Source organism: Anser brachyrhynchus (genome assembly GCF_964034855.1).
Source record: "Anser brachyrhynchus genome assembly, chromosome: 2".
NCBI classification, from domain to species: Eukaryota; Metazoa; Chordata; class Aves; order Anseriformes; family Anatidae; genus Anser; species Anser brachyrhynchus.
The window spans coordinates 153,589,157-153,604,957 of NC_137695.1; the positions used below are offsets into that span (position 1 = coordinate 153,589,157).

Sequence of the window (15,801 nt, forward strand, 5' to 3'; positions counted from 1 at the left end):
AGGCAGCTGAGAGTGCAGCTATTGGCCTGCTGTGTAACACTGGAGTATCTGATTAAGTGGAAAAAGTAACAGTTTTGGGAAATGTTCTGTCTTAGTAGGAGTGTTAGAGTCACAGGTCTAGCCAAATTCCTGTATATTTATAATCTGCCAGCCAAATTTGCCCTAGAAACGTAGGGATAAAAAACATGCTATTTCTATAGGAGAAAATCAATCTGAAAACACAGAGACCTACCTCTGCATAAAAGAATCTAACCTTGGAGAACTTTCAACTGTGTGAACCATGTTTTAGATCACATTGCCTGAAGATAACAAAATGTAATGAGATCTGCTCACTCAAAGTCTGTAGGAAAGACAAGTGCAAACAGAGATTTTAAAGGTGGCTAGGGACTCCTTGCCTTTTCATCTGTTGAATTTAATTGCTATCCTGAATGTGAGCCATCAGAGAAACCCATGCCATGAACTGAAGCCATATTGTCCCCTTGTGGATACTTGTTTCTTTAGTTGATTGTATAAGCAAAGTCCTTTGTCCAAGTCCTGTGGTTGGTCCATCTGTCTGGATGTTGCTATTGTTGCTGCTGAATATCTTACTGCTCCCTGAGGTCTTTAGATTGTAATTTTATGCAAATTACCTTCCTGACAAAATCACTTTAGACCTGGAAACTGCTTTTCAGTGTACTTTTGTGTGGACATGAAGTAAAGTGCAAAATGGTTTTGAAGAGCAAGTTGTTCCACAGTGTTATTTTGCTTTGCTGAGAATGATAGAAGAGCAAATTCTTTGTATTTCCTCTAAACGGTGACAGGTAGGAAGGTACAGAGCCTCTGTGAAGGACAGTCCAATTTGATAGCCAGCTCAGGTTAGCCCTCAGCCTAGTTATAGAAGCTCTGGGTAGAAACCAGGCCTGAAGTTTCTGGTATAGCCACACCTTCCCTCGGGGTGCTGTGACTCCACTTCCCACTCATTTCAACAAGTGTGATAGTGTCTGGGCTGTATCCACTAGCAGTGGCTAGTATCTCACTGGTACGGTACATTTAGAGCCTGGGTTGAAAAACAAAATGTGAAGCAGCTCCTGGGAACTTGGTGCTCTGAAGATCCCACTGGAGAACATCTCTTACTGTGACCATCAGACTATTGCCTATATCTGAACAGAAGCTGCCCTGTGATGACTTCTTGAGCTCCTACCACAAAGCAAACAGGTTGACTGAATTTCAGGGGGCAGGACTTTGCATCGATTTCACTGCTAAACCTGTACTCCACTCACTGCCTTAAACAATGAACGGAAATTGCCCATAAGGAAACCGAACAGCTTATGAGGTCCACAAGAAATAGTTACGGTGGAGTGCCCCAAGTGAAGGTCATGCAGATGAGGAGGTGCAGGTATTTGTAATGTCAAAGGTGTCAAACTCCTAGATGGCCTTCTTCTGAAGGGCAGTCTAGGCCATCCATGAATACAGGCCTGTCAGTCCTGGAGGACAGGTGAGTCAAGTCACCTCGTATGTTGCTGATTTCCGAATCTATCTTATTTTGCCTAGTATATAACCTAAGTACATCGTAGATCCATTAGCAGACCAGTCATACAAATTTTAGTTTTCTCCAGAGAGGTCTAGACCTGCCACAAGCTGAGCAGCATGAGGCCTGTGACCACAAGCTTTCTGTCTGTCTGAAGCATGTGTTCCTCTGCTGTTGTCATCTAAGGGATGTGATCCCTCTGGCGGGCACTCCTAGAGCCCTCCTGTCAGAGCATGCATGGCTCAAAACATGACAAGGAAAATGTCTTTCCTTAAAGAGAGGAAGAAGAGGAGGAGTACCTTCTTTTTTCTCACAAAAGTTCACATCAACATTCCCACAACCCAGTTGTAACGAGTCTTTCATCATATCTCCTCCTACCGGGATAGCTTTACTATTACATTTCTTGTTTCAAAGCACCCAATAACAATGAAGTTTGAATAACAGTAATGAAAGAAAGTATTAGTTGGAGAGGATGGACCAGGTGGCTAATGAGAGAGTTCTTGGAAGTAGCAGTAGGACTGGGATCAGCTAGAAAAAAAAGATCCAAAGATACCCAAAGAAGGTTGAGAAGTGAGCTTTACCCACAAATCAGAGTTAGACACCCAAATGCATCTTCTTGCAGGTTAGGAAGCCATTGCATGGGATTTAGGATTGGAAATGGAATTTCTAAATCTGCAGAAGAACTTGGGGCTCTTCACTTCAAGTTATTTGAAGTTTTGCTATTTTAACTTTACTCTGGGAGTGAAGAATGATTTGTAAAAATGATTGTGGTGGTTTCCTTCATTATGGGGGGTGGAAGGGGAAAGTGTGTCATGAGAGTGAAGGTGGGACAATGCTTCTTTGCAATGTTATGTGTCACAGGAGGTTCTAGGAGCTAATAGAAATACTGTGGGAAGAAGAATGATGTGTGGACAGAGAAAAACACCTTTGATTTGATTACAATAAAAAATTTATTTTGATTCATATCATACTGAAAAATTAAATAAATAAAATGTCAAAGAATGATTGAGTGAGACTCCCCACCATCACAGAAAACAAACCAAACCAAAACAACAAAAAGTGATTATCATAATCAATCATGTAGTCAAAGAAAAATAGGAAGAAAATCTGTTCATGGGAGAAAAAAAGTGCTCAAGAAATTTGGCTTTGGTTAAAAACACAACAGACACTCAAGGAGTGCTCCAGAGACTTTTCAGGGGTGGCAAACACAGTTCAAAAGTTTGAAGCTTTGACATGTTGCTAAATGTTTTCCTTTGTTGCTCTTTCAAGCAAAATAGAACAACAAAGTTTATAGCAGGAAGGCAGACAGTCTTCAACACTGGCAGTGGGAGTGAATTCTTCCTCCAGCATCATCTGTTGGTACCTCCTTATTCTGAAGGCATTTGAATCATCAGCAGTCAGTCACCTAAAGGACTCTAGGAAAAGTTCCTTGGAAATGTGATGGTGCAGACTACCCCTCATCCTACAGCTAGAAAGGTCCACCCTCTGCTGTCCTCCTGCTCTGAAAAAATGGACATCAGGGTTACACAGTTACTACTTGCTGTTGGCAAGAAAAATGGAAATTGCAGCTTGTCCCACGATGAAGACACTAAATCCGTCCAGAATAGTATGAGCCAAGATGTTTTGCATGTGCTGTCAGAGGCAGAATATCCAGGGAAAAACTGGAAATTTAATTTGGACAGCAACAGGAAACTTTCAAAACAACACACTCTAGAAGATAATTGATTTTTATAACATTTTCCTTGATCGCAAGCTGCCACCTGTAACAAAAAATCAACAGGAAATGGGTATCAAAACGCCATGAGTGTTCTTCTACATCTTTCTAAAAATGACTGAAATAGCAATGAAATGTTCCTGTTACTGGCATCCATCTATAAGAAAAGAAATTAAAATATTTGAAGCTCATGATGCAAAAAAGTATCTCCAAAATCCAGTCACAGGGTGAAGATACTGTTGGATTCTTCCCTGGAAATTTTTTCCTCTTAAAGTTGCTTTCCTTGAGTCATATTAGCATGACATCTTGCTAGAAACATATTGAGTAACAACAATTTAAACAGTGGGAATGCTTATAAGAAACAAACAAACATGGTTCAGGTAGAAATGTTACTTTTTTTTTTTTTTTTTTTTTGTTACAAAGGGCTTTTAGAAGACAGTAAGCCCGTTGAATTTGCTCCACCTGTGGCATGCAGGTGGGTAGTTCTGATGGCCACTGTGCTGGGAAAGGGCTTCTTGACATGAACTGGTTTCATCATGAAGATTTGAAAATGCCACTCTTTCCATATTGCTAAACCGAAGGATTACATGTGTACATGAAAGAGAGTTCAGTTCCTCACACAGACATTTGGCATCCTTGGCTCTTTTTATGCTCTGAGTCCAATAATATTCGTGTGGGTAAAGCAGTCCATTTAGTCAAACAGGTATATTCCAGCTGATTGCATCATTCTGCCACGAATTGCTGTCTTGGAGGGGAGCTCACTATTAACAACTGGACAACGGGACAAATCTTGGACTGAAGCATACTACTGGTTGAAGGGCTAGGCTTTCACTGAGCTCACATCAAAATACCCATCGGCTTGGACATGACGTCCCAACTGGTGCATGAAAGACGGGTCATTTAGATGATGGTTTGTAAATTACCACAAACCCCAATCACCATAATCTGTTAAAAATGATATATGCCACTTTTTTCCCAGGCCTGATCTAAAGTCCCTTGAAGTCTGTGGCAAGAACTCTGGCTTCACCAGAGCTGAAAATTGGTCAATAATCCATGAATCCTATTTTCACAATATTGGGAAGTAAAAAACACTGTTTCACACTCTTCACTACCTGAACTTTGTTCTTCATTTCATAATTTCTCTCCCTCGAGGATTAAATATATGGATTCCAGCAAAATCTGTGGATGTAAAATCTCCACTGTCACTTCCCTCCTCTCACTGCCCTGAAGTACTGACAATAATATACTCATTCTTCCAGAGCTGTGCACAGCTTAAAGGCTTACACTGTAGGATAAGCTTGCGTAGATTGTGTCTTCATAGATGCTGCTACTGTGCAAAAGATTCATCACTATTGCATCACTATCTTATATTTCAACCCATGATATTTCTTCCATTTCAGATAGAGACACGGTAAAGAGATAACGCTTTCTAAATCTGTAAAAAAATAAGAGGAAAAGTTTCCTTGGAACATTTGGATATTATCCCATAAAAAAAAAAAGGTAAAAGCTACCTTCAAAAATTAGCCTTGTTTGTGTTTGCTCAAATACAATATAGGAGCTGTTATTCTTAGTTTTGACTATAAAAGTATACCATATGGAGGCTACACTTTGGTTAATCCCCCTCTCCCCCCTTATAAAAAAAATAAAAATAAAATAGTTTAGGGTTTGTCACCTTTAAAAAAAATCACATCTGTTGCACAACTATAAAAGGCACATGTAAACGACTGAAAGAAAAAATAGTCCACTTTCCAACCTTAAACTGATTAAATAAGAAAAAGCATTCTGGAGTAATTTTGACCAAAAAATAAAAAATAAAAAGCTATATATAACCAAACAAGACAAGAAGTGGCTAAAAAGGCCTTTTTTTCTTTTTTTTTTTCTTTTTCTTTTTTTTTCTTTTTCTTTTTTTTTTTCTGGAATTTTCAGTTTTGTTTTTTTTCTCTTATTATGGCTGTGTAGGAAGCAATAACAAACAATACATGATCACAGGTGATTTGATCCATATTTTCTGGATACCATCAATGCAGAATGAGGCAATGGTAGAAATAGTTACTACTCCAGGCAACTTCATAGCATTTTTGCTTAATAGGGCATGAAACCAGAAGTAACAGAGGAAACCAAAGAGATGGTTCAAAAAGAAGATTAACAGCAGAAGTGAATTAATTTCTTTGAGGTAATCCTTACTGTGATGTTCAGAGCTACCCTAGTGGGTGTCAAATCCCAGAAGACATTTACACTGTTCTTCAAGGATTTCCTGCTTTACTCAAGGAAGGAATGGGCACACAAACAGCAGTCCCTGTGCCCAAGTTTCTCCTAATTGCAACAGGCAGGTCTTTCATCAGTAATTCAGGAACCAAGTCGTAGAGCCTAAGCAGTGATTCAGCATGTCATCTATTCCCACAACTGATTGGTAGTTCCCAGCTATCTGTAGACAGGAAATCAAGTGCAGCGTGGAAGCTGGTCCTTGGCCGAGCTCCCTGCAGTCAGCATTGCAGCAGCGAGACGCTCCGAATCCACCACAGATTCACACTTTCAAACGCAGCTGGCATCCAGATCATCTTCACTGAGCTTTGTTCTGCTGCATGTTGGAAATTGCAGCCCCTACTTGTCCCTGTGGCCAGGGTCATCTGCCCTTGAAAAATTTTATTTTTTCAATGGAGGCAAGAGTCAAAGTTATATTGAACTCAAAATCCCCATCATGGACACCTGTCTGCCGGAAAGCCCCAGCTAAAGCGTTGTTTTCCCAGTAGTGATGCCAGTGTCCTTTGCTGTCTGCTCCAAAACCATACACATTCACCTAGGAAGTAAGAGAGAACTACTGTTATGGTCTGGAAAGGAATTGGTCTTCATCTAAAACGCAGAAAATTTTCTCTTGGTTGTCAGTATATCTATAGGCAGTACCACTTGAGGACCTCAGTGCTGTAAGAAATTATTCTACTGCCTGACATGATACAATCACAGAATAATGGCCCAAGGAACATCACGATGAAGGAACAACACACCCTAAGCTATGCTGAGACCACTACCACACCTGCACCCAGACAGAAGAGGAAATTCCTATCCATGACTTTTTGTTTAGTAATATGGAAAACACATTCCTGTTCCCTAAGCATGATGTTTGACCTCAGGAGGTCAGTGACCTAGGTTGGGAATCTCCTCTTTATCAGATTAAGGCCACAAAGAGTAGAAAAATCTTTGGTTTTGTTCCTAGACTTCCAAATAATGACCTGCGTCAAGCCCTATTTAGATACTTCATTTTATGGCACGTGCAGTTACTTCCATGAGATCAGAGGCAGACGGGAATCGTGTTTTTCGTGTGTGTGTACTCCTACAGCCTCTCCACTCCCAGCTGCTCATTTACCAATGGCTATGCCTGTCTCCTCTGGTAATAAATTCAAAACTTCGTGGTTGACATTTATTTAAACTGGGTGTGGCTATAGGGCTGGCTTTGATGGGATGAATGGATCACAGAACAAACACCCTAACCTACGCAACTCCTGGACCCACCCAATTACGAGCTGTCTTTAAATTATTTCTGATGATGTCTAAGGCTTGCTCCTTGCCTGCTCGACAGAAACCAGGCTCCACCCAAGCTCCCCATCCTATCTGCCTTGACTACGGTACAGTTTCTGCCAGTGTCATCAGGAGTATTTCTGTTGGCATACTTGCATCATCCTCTCCAAGCAACACAGGCCAGGGAGACAAAAGCTCTCTTTTAACAGCAGAGCTGTGTCCAGACCAGGAATTTTGCCAGCATTGTGATTTTTCTCCCCCATCCTAACAAGCCCATGCTTGAGGTATTTTGTAGAGCTGAAATGGCCTTACTCTAACTAGCTAAGTCTCTGATCTCCTAGGTGCACCGCACATAACCCTAGCGAGGGAATTTCTTCAAGTAACTCCTGCAACAGAGGCATTTACCATAACCTACTGTATAAACCCACAAGCTTGGGAACAGAGAAGGATTTGAAAATAAATCATTTGTATTCTCCAAACTGACTATTTCAAGAGCTGGTAGACAAAGTTCTTCAGGTGGGATTATGTTTAAGATTTAGATATCCAAATGGAGGTGCTTGAGCATCCACTACAGTCAGTGGAGATCCAGACTGCACAGTCCTTGAGCTCAGTGAGCAGTGCTGCTCCCCAAATGCCTTGCCAAGTGGTTGAAATTAGCCTCTGGACTCCACTGACCACATAGGTAAGACCTCAATGTAGTTGCCCAAACGTAAGAGCCATTTGAGATGTCCTTGGGTAGTCAAGACATCTGCTGAAGGTGAGCAGATGTCACACAGGACTCTCACTCTCCTGGAGTGACAGCTGGAGGTAGAGGGCATGCCCAGGGCAATGCGAATGCCTCTAGGAGCCTAGTCAGAGAGAATATACTCTGGGCTTCCTCTGATGAGATGGGCACAGAGACAACTAATGCAGACATAGATACAGTCCATATTTAGATGTCTTTTAATTCCAAATGGAATTCCATTCTTTATGTTTAATTAAATTTCTCTGAAACACATCTTAAGCCCTACTACTCACAGACATTAAAAAAATTGGTCGCTGTCACTTGAGCATATCTGAATGTTACTGAGGACTCTGCATCTGTCTGAAGAAATGAATGGGAGAGAAGATAGCAAATAAAGGCTGAGTGGCCAGGGCATGTTCCCGGCACCTCAGTGTGCATCAGTGTCCCAGCATCCTCATTTGATACCCATATATCCAAACATAGCCAGACTTTACCTCGTCACATACGTGGAGTGCAAATATTACAGAAAGAAGGCCTGTGGAAGGGTATCTCCCATGATTCTGGAGCCAGTTTTCATAGACATATTTGATAAAAGATGGATTGTAAACCAGGATCTAGGAAAAATTGGAGAGATGGATTCATTAGTAAAACACCCTAGGAAAAAAAAAAAAAAAAAAAAACACAAAAACTGCAGCATTTCACCCCTAACAGACACTGTGGGAGGGCAGTGGAGAAGAAAGGCATATTAGGTATTCCCTGAGGTCAAGTGAAAAGGAACTGTACAGTCCTGTAGTTAAAATACATTTAATAATATTTACTATGTGCAATTACGCACAACTTCCTCAGACTCAACACCCCACCTGATCATGCTACCATAAATCTAAGTGATTCATCCTGAAAACAATGGGTATGAGATTGTGCAAGCGAGAAGGAAATTAGGCATCCAGCCCTCCCTTTAGTGCCCTGCTGGTAGCATAGGTGAGCTTTGGGGAGTCTGAGGCCTGAGCAAGGGAAATGTACAATGTCATGCTGGATTTAGGGGGGAAATGTACAAGGAACTGAATCTTCTGCACAGTATGCCAACCATGTCCTGGCCTCTCTAGATTTCCCGGTCTCAGAAAACCCGGAGGTCAGGTATAAACTATCAGGAACCCTATCAGGGTGTGTCAGCTACATTTCTCCTATTTCTCAAAATGCTATTTTTTTGTTATTTTTTGATTTGATTTATTTATTTTTAAGCAAGACGTACATCACGTTTGGTTATCTCCTGGGGAAACTATGGGGACTTCTAATGGAAACTGCACTTAAGATCAGACATGACTGAACAGTGAATCCAAGGACTGGTGGGAGCACTTGGTTTCAACCGTCTTTTCTGAATCAGGCAGAGACGCTTTTCCCTCCATGCTGTGTTCGTAATTAGAGTGACAGCGTTTCAGTGCTATCTGGTTAGCTGCAGGGATTTTTCTTTTACAGAGTCAGAGGTTAATTGCTGATATTTTATCTGTGTGTAATCGCTTCTCACGGGGTGTTTTGCATTGCACTGTGCGGGAGGAAATACAAGATTCTTGTCTCCCTGCTTGGGAAGCCGTTGCATACCTCCAGCCATACCCCAGGCTGGTGCTATGCAGTTGTGACATCGGTTTAACAACCTGCCATAGCATATCTCACAAGGGTTCTGCAGAGGTTAATGTGTCCATCACCACAGGTAGGGATGAGCTGAGTGATTATTTAGTACCCCACAGAGGCCCACGATTGAAACACAGGGATATAAACTGCTACTGGTTTAAGGTCTCAGCTGAAGCCTTTGGCGAAACCTGGCCTGCTGAATGAAGAATGTGCTTCAATCTGTGATTTTAATGCTCTTGGACTGACATCATACTGTACCAGCCCTTGAGATACTAGGAGCCTGAGCTCCTCTGAAAATAACCCTTTTCAAAAACTGAGAGAATGAGACCTTCGTTTTGCTGGAAGGTCCGTGGAAGATGAAACATCTTTAACCTCTCCCTACACAGCCTGCCTTGGTTATGTTATAACATGCAGCTATAACAACAAAAGACTTTGCATGGTGGCTAGATGTCCAACATGGGAATGGCCATCCTGCTCTGTCTCCAGCAGTAGGATATGCCTATTAAACCACAGCATACTCTGGAAATGAGTCTGGATGCTGCATGAGCTAGAGCCTCTTCTGACTGCTGTAGGGTGGGCACCGGGTTTGTCCATCTTTCTTTGGCTTTCTCAGGAAAGTGATGTTCACTGACTGATTGCCCTCTGTACACCCATGCTGTGAAGTAAAATGGGTCAAAAGGATTTCTTTAGCCTTGAGGCAAGTGGCATGGCAGAGATTACATCCACATTACTCAGTTCTGTCCCTGTGAAAAACACGTAATGTTCCCTTGTTTCTGCAGTCCTCCAAATTTTGCTTGAACATTGTCTGGAGGAGTATTAATGCACCTGGGACAAAAACAGCCTGGACGTGGCCTGAACCCAGTCTCCAGGCTTGCTTACTCATATACAGACATTTATTACAGCTGTGGCCTGTGGTCCTTCCCCAAGAGCCACTGATACTATCATCATGAGTTCTTCACTGACTGGAAAACACATGACTTTATTTGTTCAGAGTTCACTTAGTTCCTTATTGCAAGGAACTTACCCAGGAATAAGAAGCATCCTTCGTGATCAAATAGTCAAATCATTTTTAAAAAGCAGCAAAGGTTTTCCACAGCTCAGAGTGTCCTTACAGCTAAAAGACTGCAATGGGAGGGAGCAGAACAACTGCTGTGGAGAGTGAGCACCACTCACCAGTGGAGCGCCTTAAATCTCCCTGAGCAGTACCAGAGGAAGCAATGCAACCTTCAAAACTGCGGTTACGCAATGACAAAGTCACAAGAACAGTTTCTTCCCGACCTCAATTATTTAGTGAATGACCAATGCCCTGAACGGCACATAGGAGCTCAACCTTTAGCCTTGTAAAGGGTGTGCATTTTGAGTGCAGTTTTTATGATGTCAAGGAATTCCTTGGATTCTTGCAGTCTCCCACAGAGGCAAAAGAACCACACTGCATCAGCAGAACAAATTAATCAGCAAAACAAATTAACAGACCAGCATTGCTCACCTTTTCTTTTTTGACTTTGATTTTCCGTGGAACTGGAACATACGTGCTGTTAAAAAAAAAAAAAAAACAACAAAATGACCAAGATTAGTAAAAGCCCAACATATTAATATTTTTATGTATTCTCAAAGAAAGAAAGAATATTCTTCAGGTATAGTAATAAATTCAAATGATTTGAAAGTAATAAATACATTAAGTAGTTGGAAAACGAGGCTGCAAGTAAGTAATGCAGCATGAAAAAACTGAGCTCTCACTGAAGCAGAGTTTATAGGAAGATATCACATCTTTTAATTTTCAAGGTACTTATTGACAGTAGAACATCAAGGATTTAGTTGAATATATACTGTACAGCCATGAAGCCCACAACTTCCAATTCTTGGACCATCACTGTTGCAGCTTTTGCATGTTGATGACCGCAACGGCTTTCATTTAACTTCATGGCAGAAAAACCTTTTCCCACCAGGGGGAGACTTTTCCTCTCCTAATACTTATAATTACCACATGATTTTTCAGAATAGGTGGTAGCAGCGTTCCTCGTTTCTGTGGTTATGTGCAACTCGGGCATCCCAGTACACAGCCCCTCGCCAGTAAGCTATTCCCTGCCTGCCCAGAGGGATGAGGAAGGCTGCCAGCATTTCCTAGCATAAAACTTCCAGGTCATACCTTATGACTGGGTTGAAATCATGAGTCATGCCTTGAAATAAAAAAGTCTTTAGTTCCTTGTGTCCCATGAACAGCGCATGCTGACACCACGCAGCCCATCATGAGTGCTGTAAAAAATTCTCCTTGAGGCTGTTTCAAGTAGGAAAATTCTGGTGAACTGGTCTTGTAACTGGAGTTTATCTCAAAATATACCCTGCATAATATTTGGGCAGGTTGTAGCCCTTCCATTAGTCTGATCTGAATGTGTGATTTTTAATGTGTGATTTTTGGTAATGACAAGGATCCTGTTGGTGAGGTTTTATGCCTCTTTGAACCATCGATCATCAGCACTTTGAAACATTAGCCCAGGTCTTCCCAAACCAATGGTGACCCAGCAATGTCCTCATTTCCTTAGGTACTTCACCTGCACTGCCTGCCCTGGGCTGGTTGTGGTGGGAAAGGTGATGAGAGTCCCAGTCCCCGCAGATGTGAAATGGGACATGTCAGGTTTGGCAGTGTTAATGGAGAAAGGGACATCCATGCAGACTTCTCAGTCTGCCCTCAGCAAATCTCATGCTTGCCTTCAGCTTCCCATGCCTGACTTTGGTTAGCAAAGTCAGTAGAAGTAGATTTGGTGATCACATGTCCTTTTTTTAGGTTAAGAAGACAGAAAGGGCTTTCTTGCTGGCAAAATCTCCTCATTATTATATAAGCAAATAGTAATTATTTTTTTTTTCTAGAAAGGTGATATAGAGGAAATAAGGAGGGCATATTTCACAGACATATAGCCAGGTGCAAAAGAAGCATTCATGACAGTATTTGTAGACAGCTCTAATCCAGCCATGAGACTACTGTAACTCTTGTCAGACGGTAAATTAGTCATGTCAATCATGGGATTTTTATTTTATTTTTTTCAGAAGCAATACTTAAGTCCTGCTGTAACTTAGCTGCAGAATTACATACAACTACATTGCGTACTGGCATGTTACTTAAAGCCAAATGCAGACCTTTGCTGTTAAGGTCATGTAAAATTTGGGCTGCCGAGCAGGCAGAAGGTCATTACCTCTTAGAGACTGGATCAGACTTACAGACCCACTCTGAAATGGGACATCCATCAATCAAGTGGGAGAAGTCTGAGAGAGTCATTCAGCTATCAATTATATCTAATATTAAGGATATCTGCTGTTTGGCTTTTCTTTCGGACAGTGAAGAAAAATTACATGAATTAATACTGCTGTGAGGTAAATAAGAAAAATCACAGATTTTGAGTCTTAGGAAATTATTATTTCATTTGAATAGAATACAGAAAATCAAACATTGTATAGAAATCTAATGAATAGGAATGCTTTTCTTTCTATATGAGTGCACTTAGGTTGTGGTTAACCCGACCTCTGCTGACACTATGCAGCCTCTTCACGAGACCTGATGGCCATGCAAGTGAGTGTAAGGTGGTGAATATTTCTTCTCTTCTAAAATAAGTTTTAAATGGGTTTTATTTTTATTTGATCCTTTCTCCCTTTCACCAATGTACAGTCAGTAGTTTCCTTATACACTGTATCTGACATTGTGTTTAATGGGTCCTCATAGGTTTCTACCATTAGTCTAAAATTATGTTTAATGCATTGTTATGATTAGTGTGTTTATGATTGTCTTGTTTTATTACCCCAGAATGTTCCAGCTTATTAATTATGCAATTTCCCCCAAAATCTTAAAACAGTGGTATTTTTTCCATGTGGTAAATACACACTGATTTATACCAGATGCTTACCAAGCCCATGTATACAATCTAATTATAAATCTGTATCCTGCAACTTATTAGGCAAAGATATTTTTCCGTTCATGTGCGATTTCTAATTATTCCTGTGACCGCCTTGTAGGCAACCAGTTACATCTTCCAGCCAGACTAAGGCTCACTCAGCTTTACCACTGCAACCCACTTGCTGTGACCTCTGAAGCACAGTGAATGGCTTTGCAGTTTGGGCACAGAGCAGTGACAATGATGGAAACATGGGTGGGTGATGGTGGCAGCAACTGGCCCTGTGCAGGCTTCCTGGCACAGACATGGATTTTACAAAGATGCAGCAAGGGGCTTCACTGAAAGGCTGCTGCTGGCAGCTGGGGGCCTTCCCTCAATTCCAATAGCACTTGGATCCAGGCTTAAGGGCAGAGCTTCTCAACCTTTTTTATCAATAAAGCTTATGAAAGAAAAAAGAAACCCTAAGCTTTGCAAAAAAGGTCAGTGATATTTTTTAGCTGATTTTCCAAGTGGGCTGATTTTTCTGAGTTATGAGTGTGTTCAGAGGATGGATTTATTTTTTTTGTGACAACTTATGATTGGACATATTAAGTGCTGATGAAAAAAAAATGTTACAAATTAAGAGAATGTTAAGAAGTGAAGAGAATCTAAAATCAATTTGCAAAGAAGAAAAATTTAAAAAAGAAGAATTAAAACTCCATTTGCTGTCCCATCAAAAAGCTTTTTGTAAAAGGAGGTCTAATCCTCAGTCAATAGGGACATATTTTTGCAAGGTTTTCATCTTCTGAGACTCTGAAATTGGGAAAAAAAGTTGAAATGTCTTGAAATACTTTTCTCTGGAATAACATAATCTGCTCTGCTCTGTCTATGTGTAGCAATCCCATGCGGTTGTGGCTTTACAGCCAGCAGATAACCTCATACACAGTACAAATGTCATACATTTCATCCTCTGAATTAGGAAAAGCCATCTTATAGGGGGAAAGAGAATCTGCTAGGAGGCGTCCAGAAGAAACATATGCTTTGTTCGTATTTCAAATTCAGGTGCAGCCAAAACATATATTAAGCAGAACAGCATTTCATTCTGAAAGTACTCATAAAGAATAGAGAATAAATACCAGTGTGGCACATTATTGCCAGGCAAAACGTGCTAATTTAAGGCTAGGGCACACAGGTGACAAAGGAAAGAAGGGTGCCTCCTCTGCACAGCTGTCAGTCACCATGTGCCGCAGTCCTGAGACACCTTCATACTGGCACGGCAGAGACATTGCCCTTCTGTTGTGGTGAGGTTTAGCAGAAATTCATGGTTTTTAGCTGGGTTTTCAGAGGCAAATGCAGGGATCAGGGTCTGAATGGGAAAAGGAGAAGGAAAAAGCCAGCGGAGGACACTCAGTGTCACTCTCTGCCCTCCATCTATGGGGCCAAGCCACACCGACCTCAAATACTCCCTCCCATTTCACCACCATTCCTCATTGCAGGTCCTTGGACCGAACAGGGGAGTTTTGCCTCTTCCTCACTTGGAACAATTGTTTGTTTGTTTGTTTTCCCTGAAGGCCCATCCTGGGGGTGTCTGTGATCACACTGGGGCGCTGAAGTCCAGCACACTAACAGAGCCTGCTGTGGTGGGCAAAGGCAGGCCGGGAGGAGCCATTTCCAGCGCTCCCTCTGCTCTGGGCCCTACGGCCCTGAGTCACACACAGGAGGAAATGTTGCTTTCCCCAGGAAGGGTGGAGGCAGGATTGTTTCTCCTCTATTGAAAACACTGGAAAAGATCCAGATGGTTTGGGTGACAGCCGATAAGTACAGTCAAGCCTTCATTTTCCATCTCTCTCTGCCGCAACCTATCCTGAAGGCCCCCTCAGCCCCGCAATTAGCCCCAGATCTGATCCTAACACATCCCTCAAGCACTGTCCCCCCCTGTACGTCTGAACTCTGATATGGGTTTGTGCCAGAGCACCTGGACCGGAGATCATTTCCCACCAGGAAATTAAAATCACACCAGGCAGACAGCTCGAACCGCGGCTTTGCTCTCCGAAGCAGGCCGGAGGGAAGGGGCGAGAGGCCGAGCTGGAGAGGAGGAACTGAAAGGCTCTGAGGGGGCTCTCCAGCCCGAGAACGAGTCTCAGAGTAATGCCTCCCTTTTGTTCCCCGTGTCCTGTGAGTAAAATAATGCTCTGGCATGGAGCTAGCTCTCTGATAGATGGGCATAGCTCTGTTCAAATAAATGCTTCAAGTCTTGAGTGTTCAGGGCCTTCGTGGGAAGACTGGGGAAAAGTAGGTGTCTTTTGACCGCAAAAGATGCACCAAGCTCCTGATCGACCTGCCCATGGGAGGAAGCTCTGGATGAATGTCTTAGTGCCATGCTTCTGCTCATGAGCAAACTGAGCATCCCTCTCTGTCTCTTTGTCCTCTTCTGCAAGCGGGATAATGTGTATTGGAGGACCGTTTGGCCACCAAAGTATCACAGGTGGGATAATCTGGATGTCTAAGAACACGCTGAATGAATAACCCGCCCTATGCCTGATTCTGCAGGTGGCTTTCTGCTGGGTACCTCTGGGTATGGGCATGCTGGCTACACCCACTTTACTCCCAAGGGACCAGAGAGGGGATGGATGAACAGAAACCCAAAATGAAGTACAGAACCCCAAAGCTCAGGAAGCTGATGCTCAAACTGGCTGTCTCCAGAAGCAAAAGCTGTCCCATTCATTCCTCTGAGATCGCTGTGTGGGGCCAAGGATCTTCACCTCAAAGACTGCACCACAACACTACACTTTTCCTAGAAATGAAGTGTTCAGGACTAACCCCTGCTCTTAGAGGGGTTGTAAAGCTCCTCTAGACT

The 15,801-nt window shown here is 42.2% G+C and overlaps 1 protein-coding gene across 4 annotated transcripts in view; it reads right to left on the reverse strand.

Annotated features, from left to right (window-relative positions):
• Positions 1-2,433: 2,433 nt before the first annotated feature.
• The window catches only part of ST3GAL1 (ST3 beta-galactoside alpha-2,3-sialyltransferase 1), a 79,985-nt gene continuing 66,617 nt past the window's right edge, over positions 2,434-15,801 (reverse strand). For all 4 annotated transcript variants that reach the window (XM_080580717.1, XM_080580719.1, XM_080580720.1 and 1 more), the window contains exons 5-7: positions 10,571-10,616; positions 7,953-8,072; positions 2,434-6,018 (exon numbers count right to left, since the gene is read on the reverse strand). In XM_080580717.1, the coding sequence (XP_080436843.1) occupies positions 5,845-6,018; positions 7,953-8,072; positions 10,571-10,616 (340 nt within the window). In that variant the 3' untranslated portion in view covers positions 2,434-5,844. The remainder of the gene's footprint in view (positions 6,019-7,952; positions 8,073-10,570; positions 10,617-15,801) is intronic.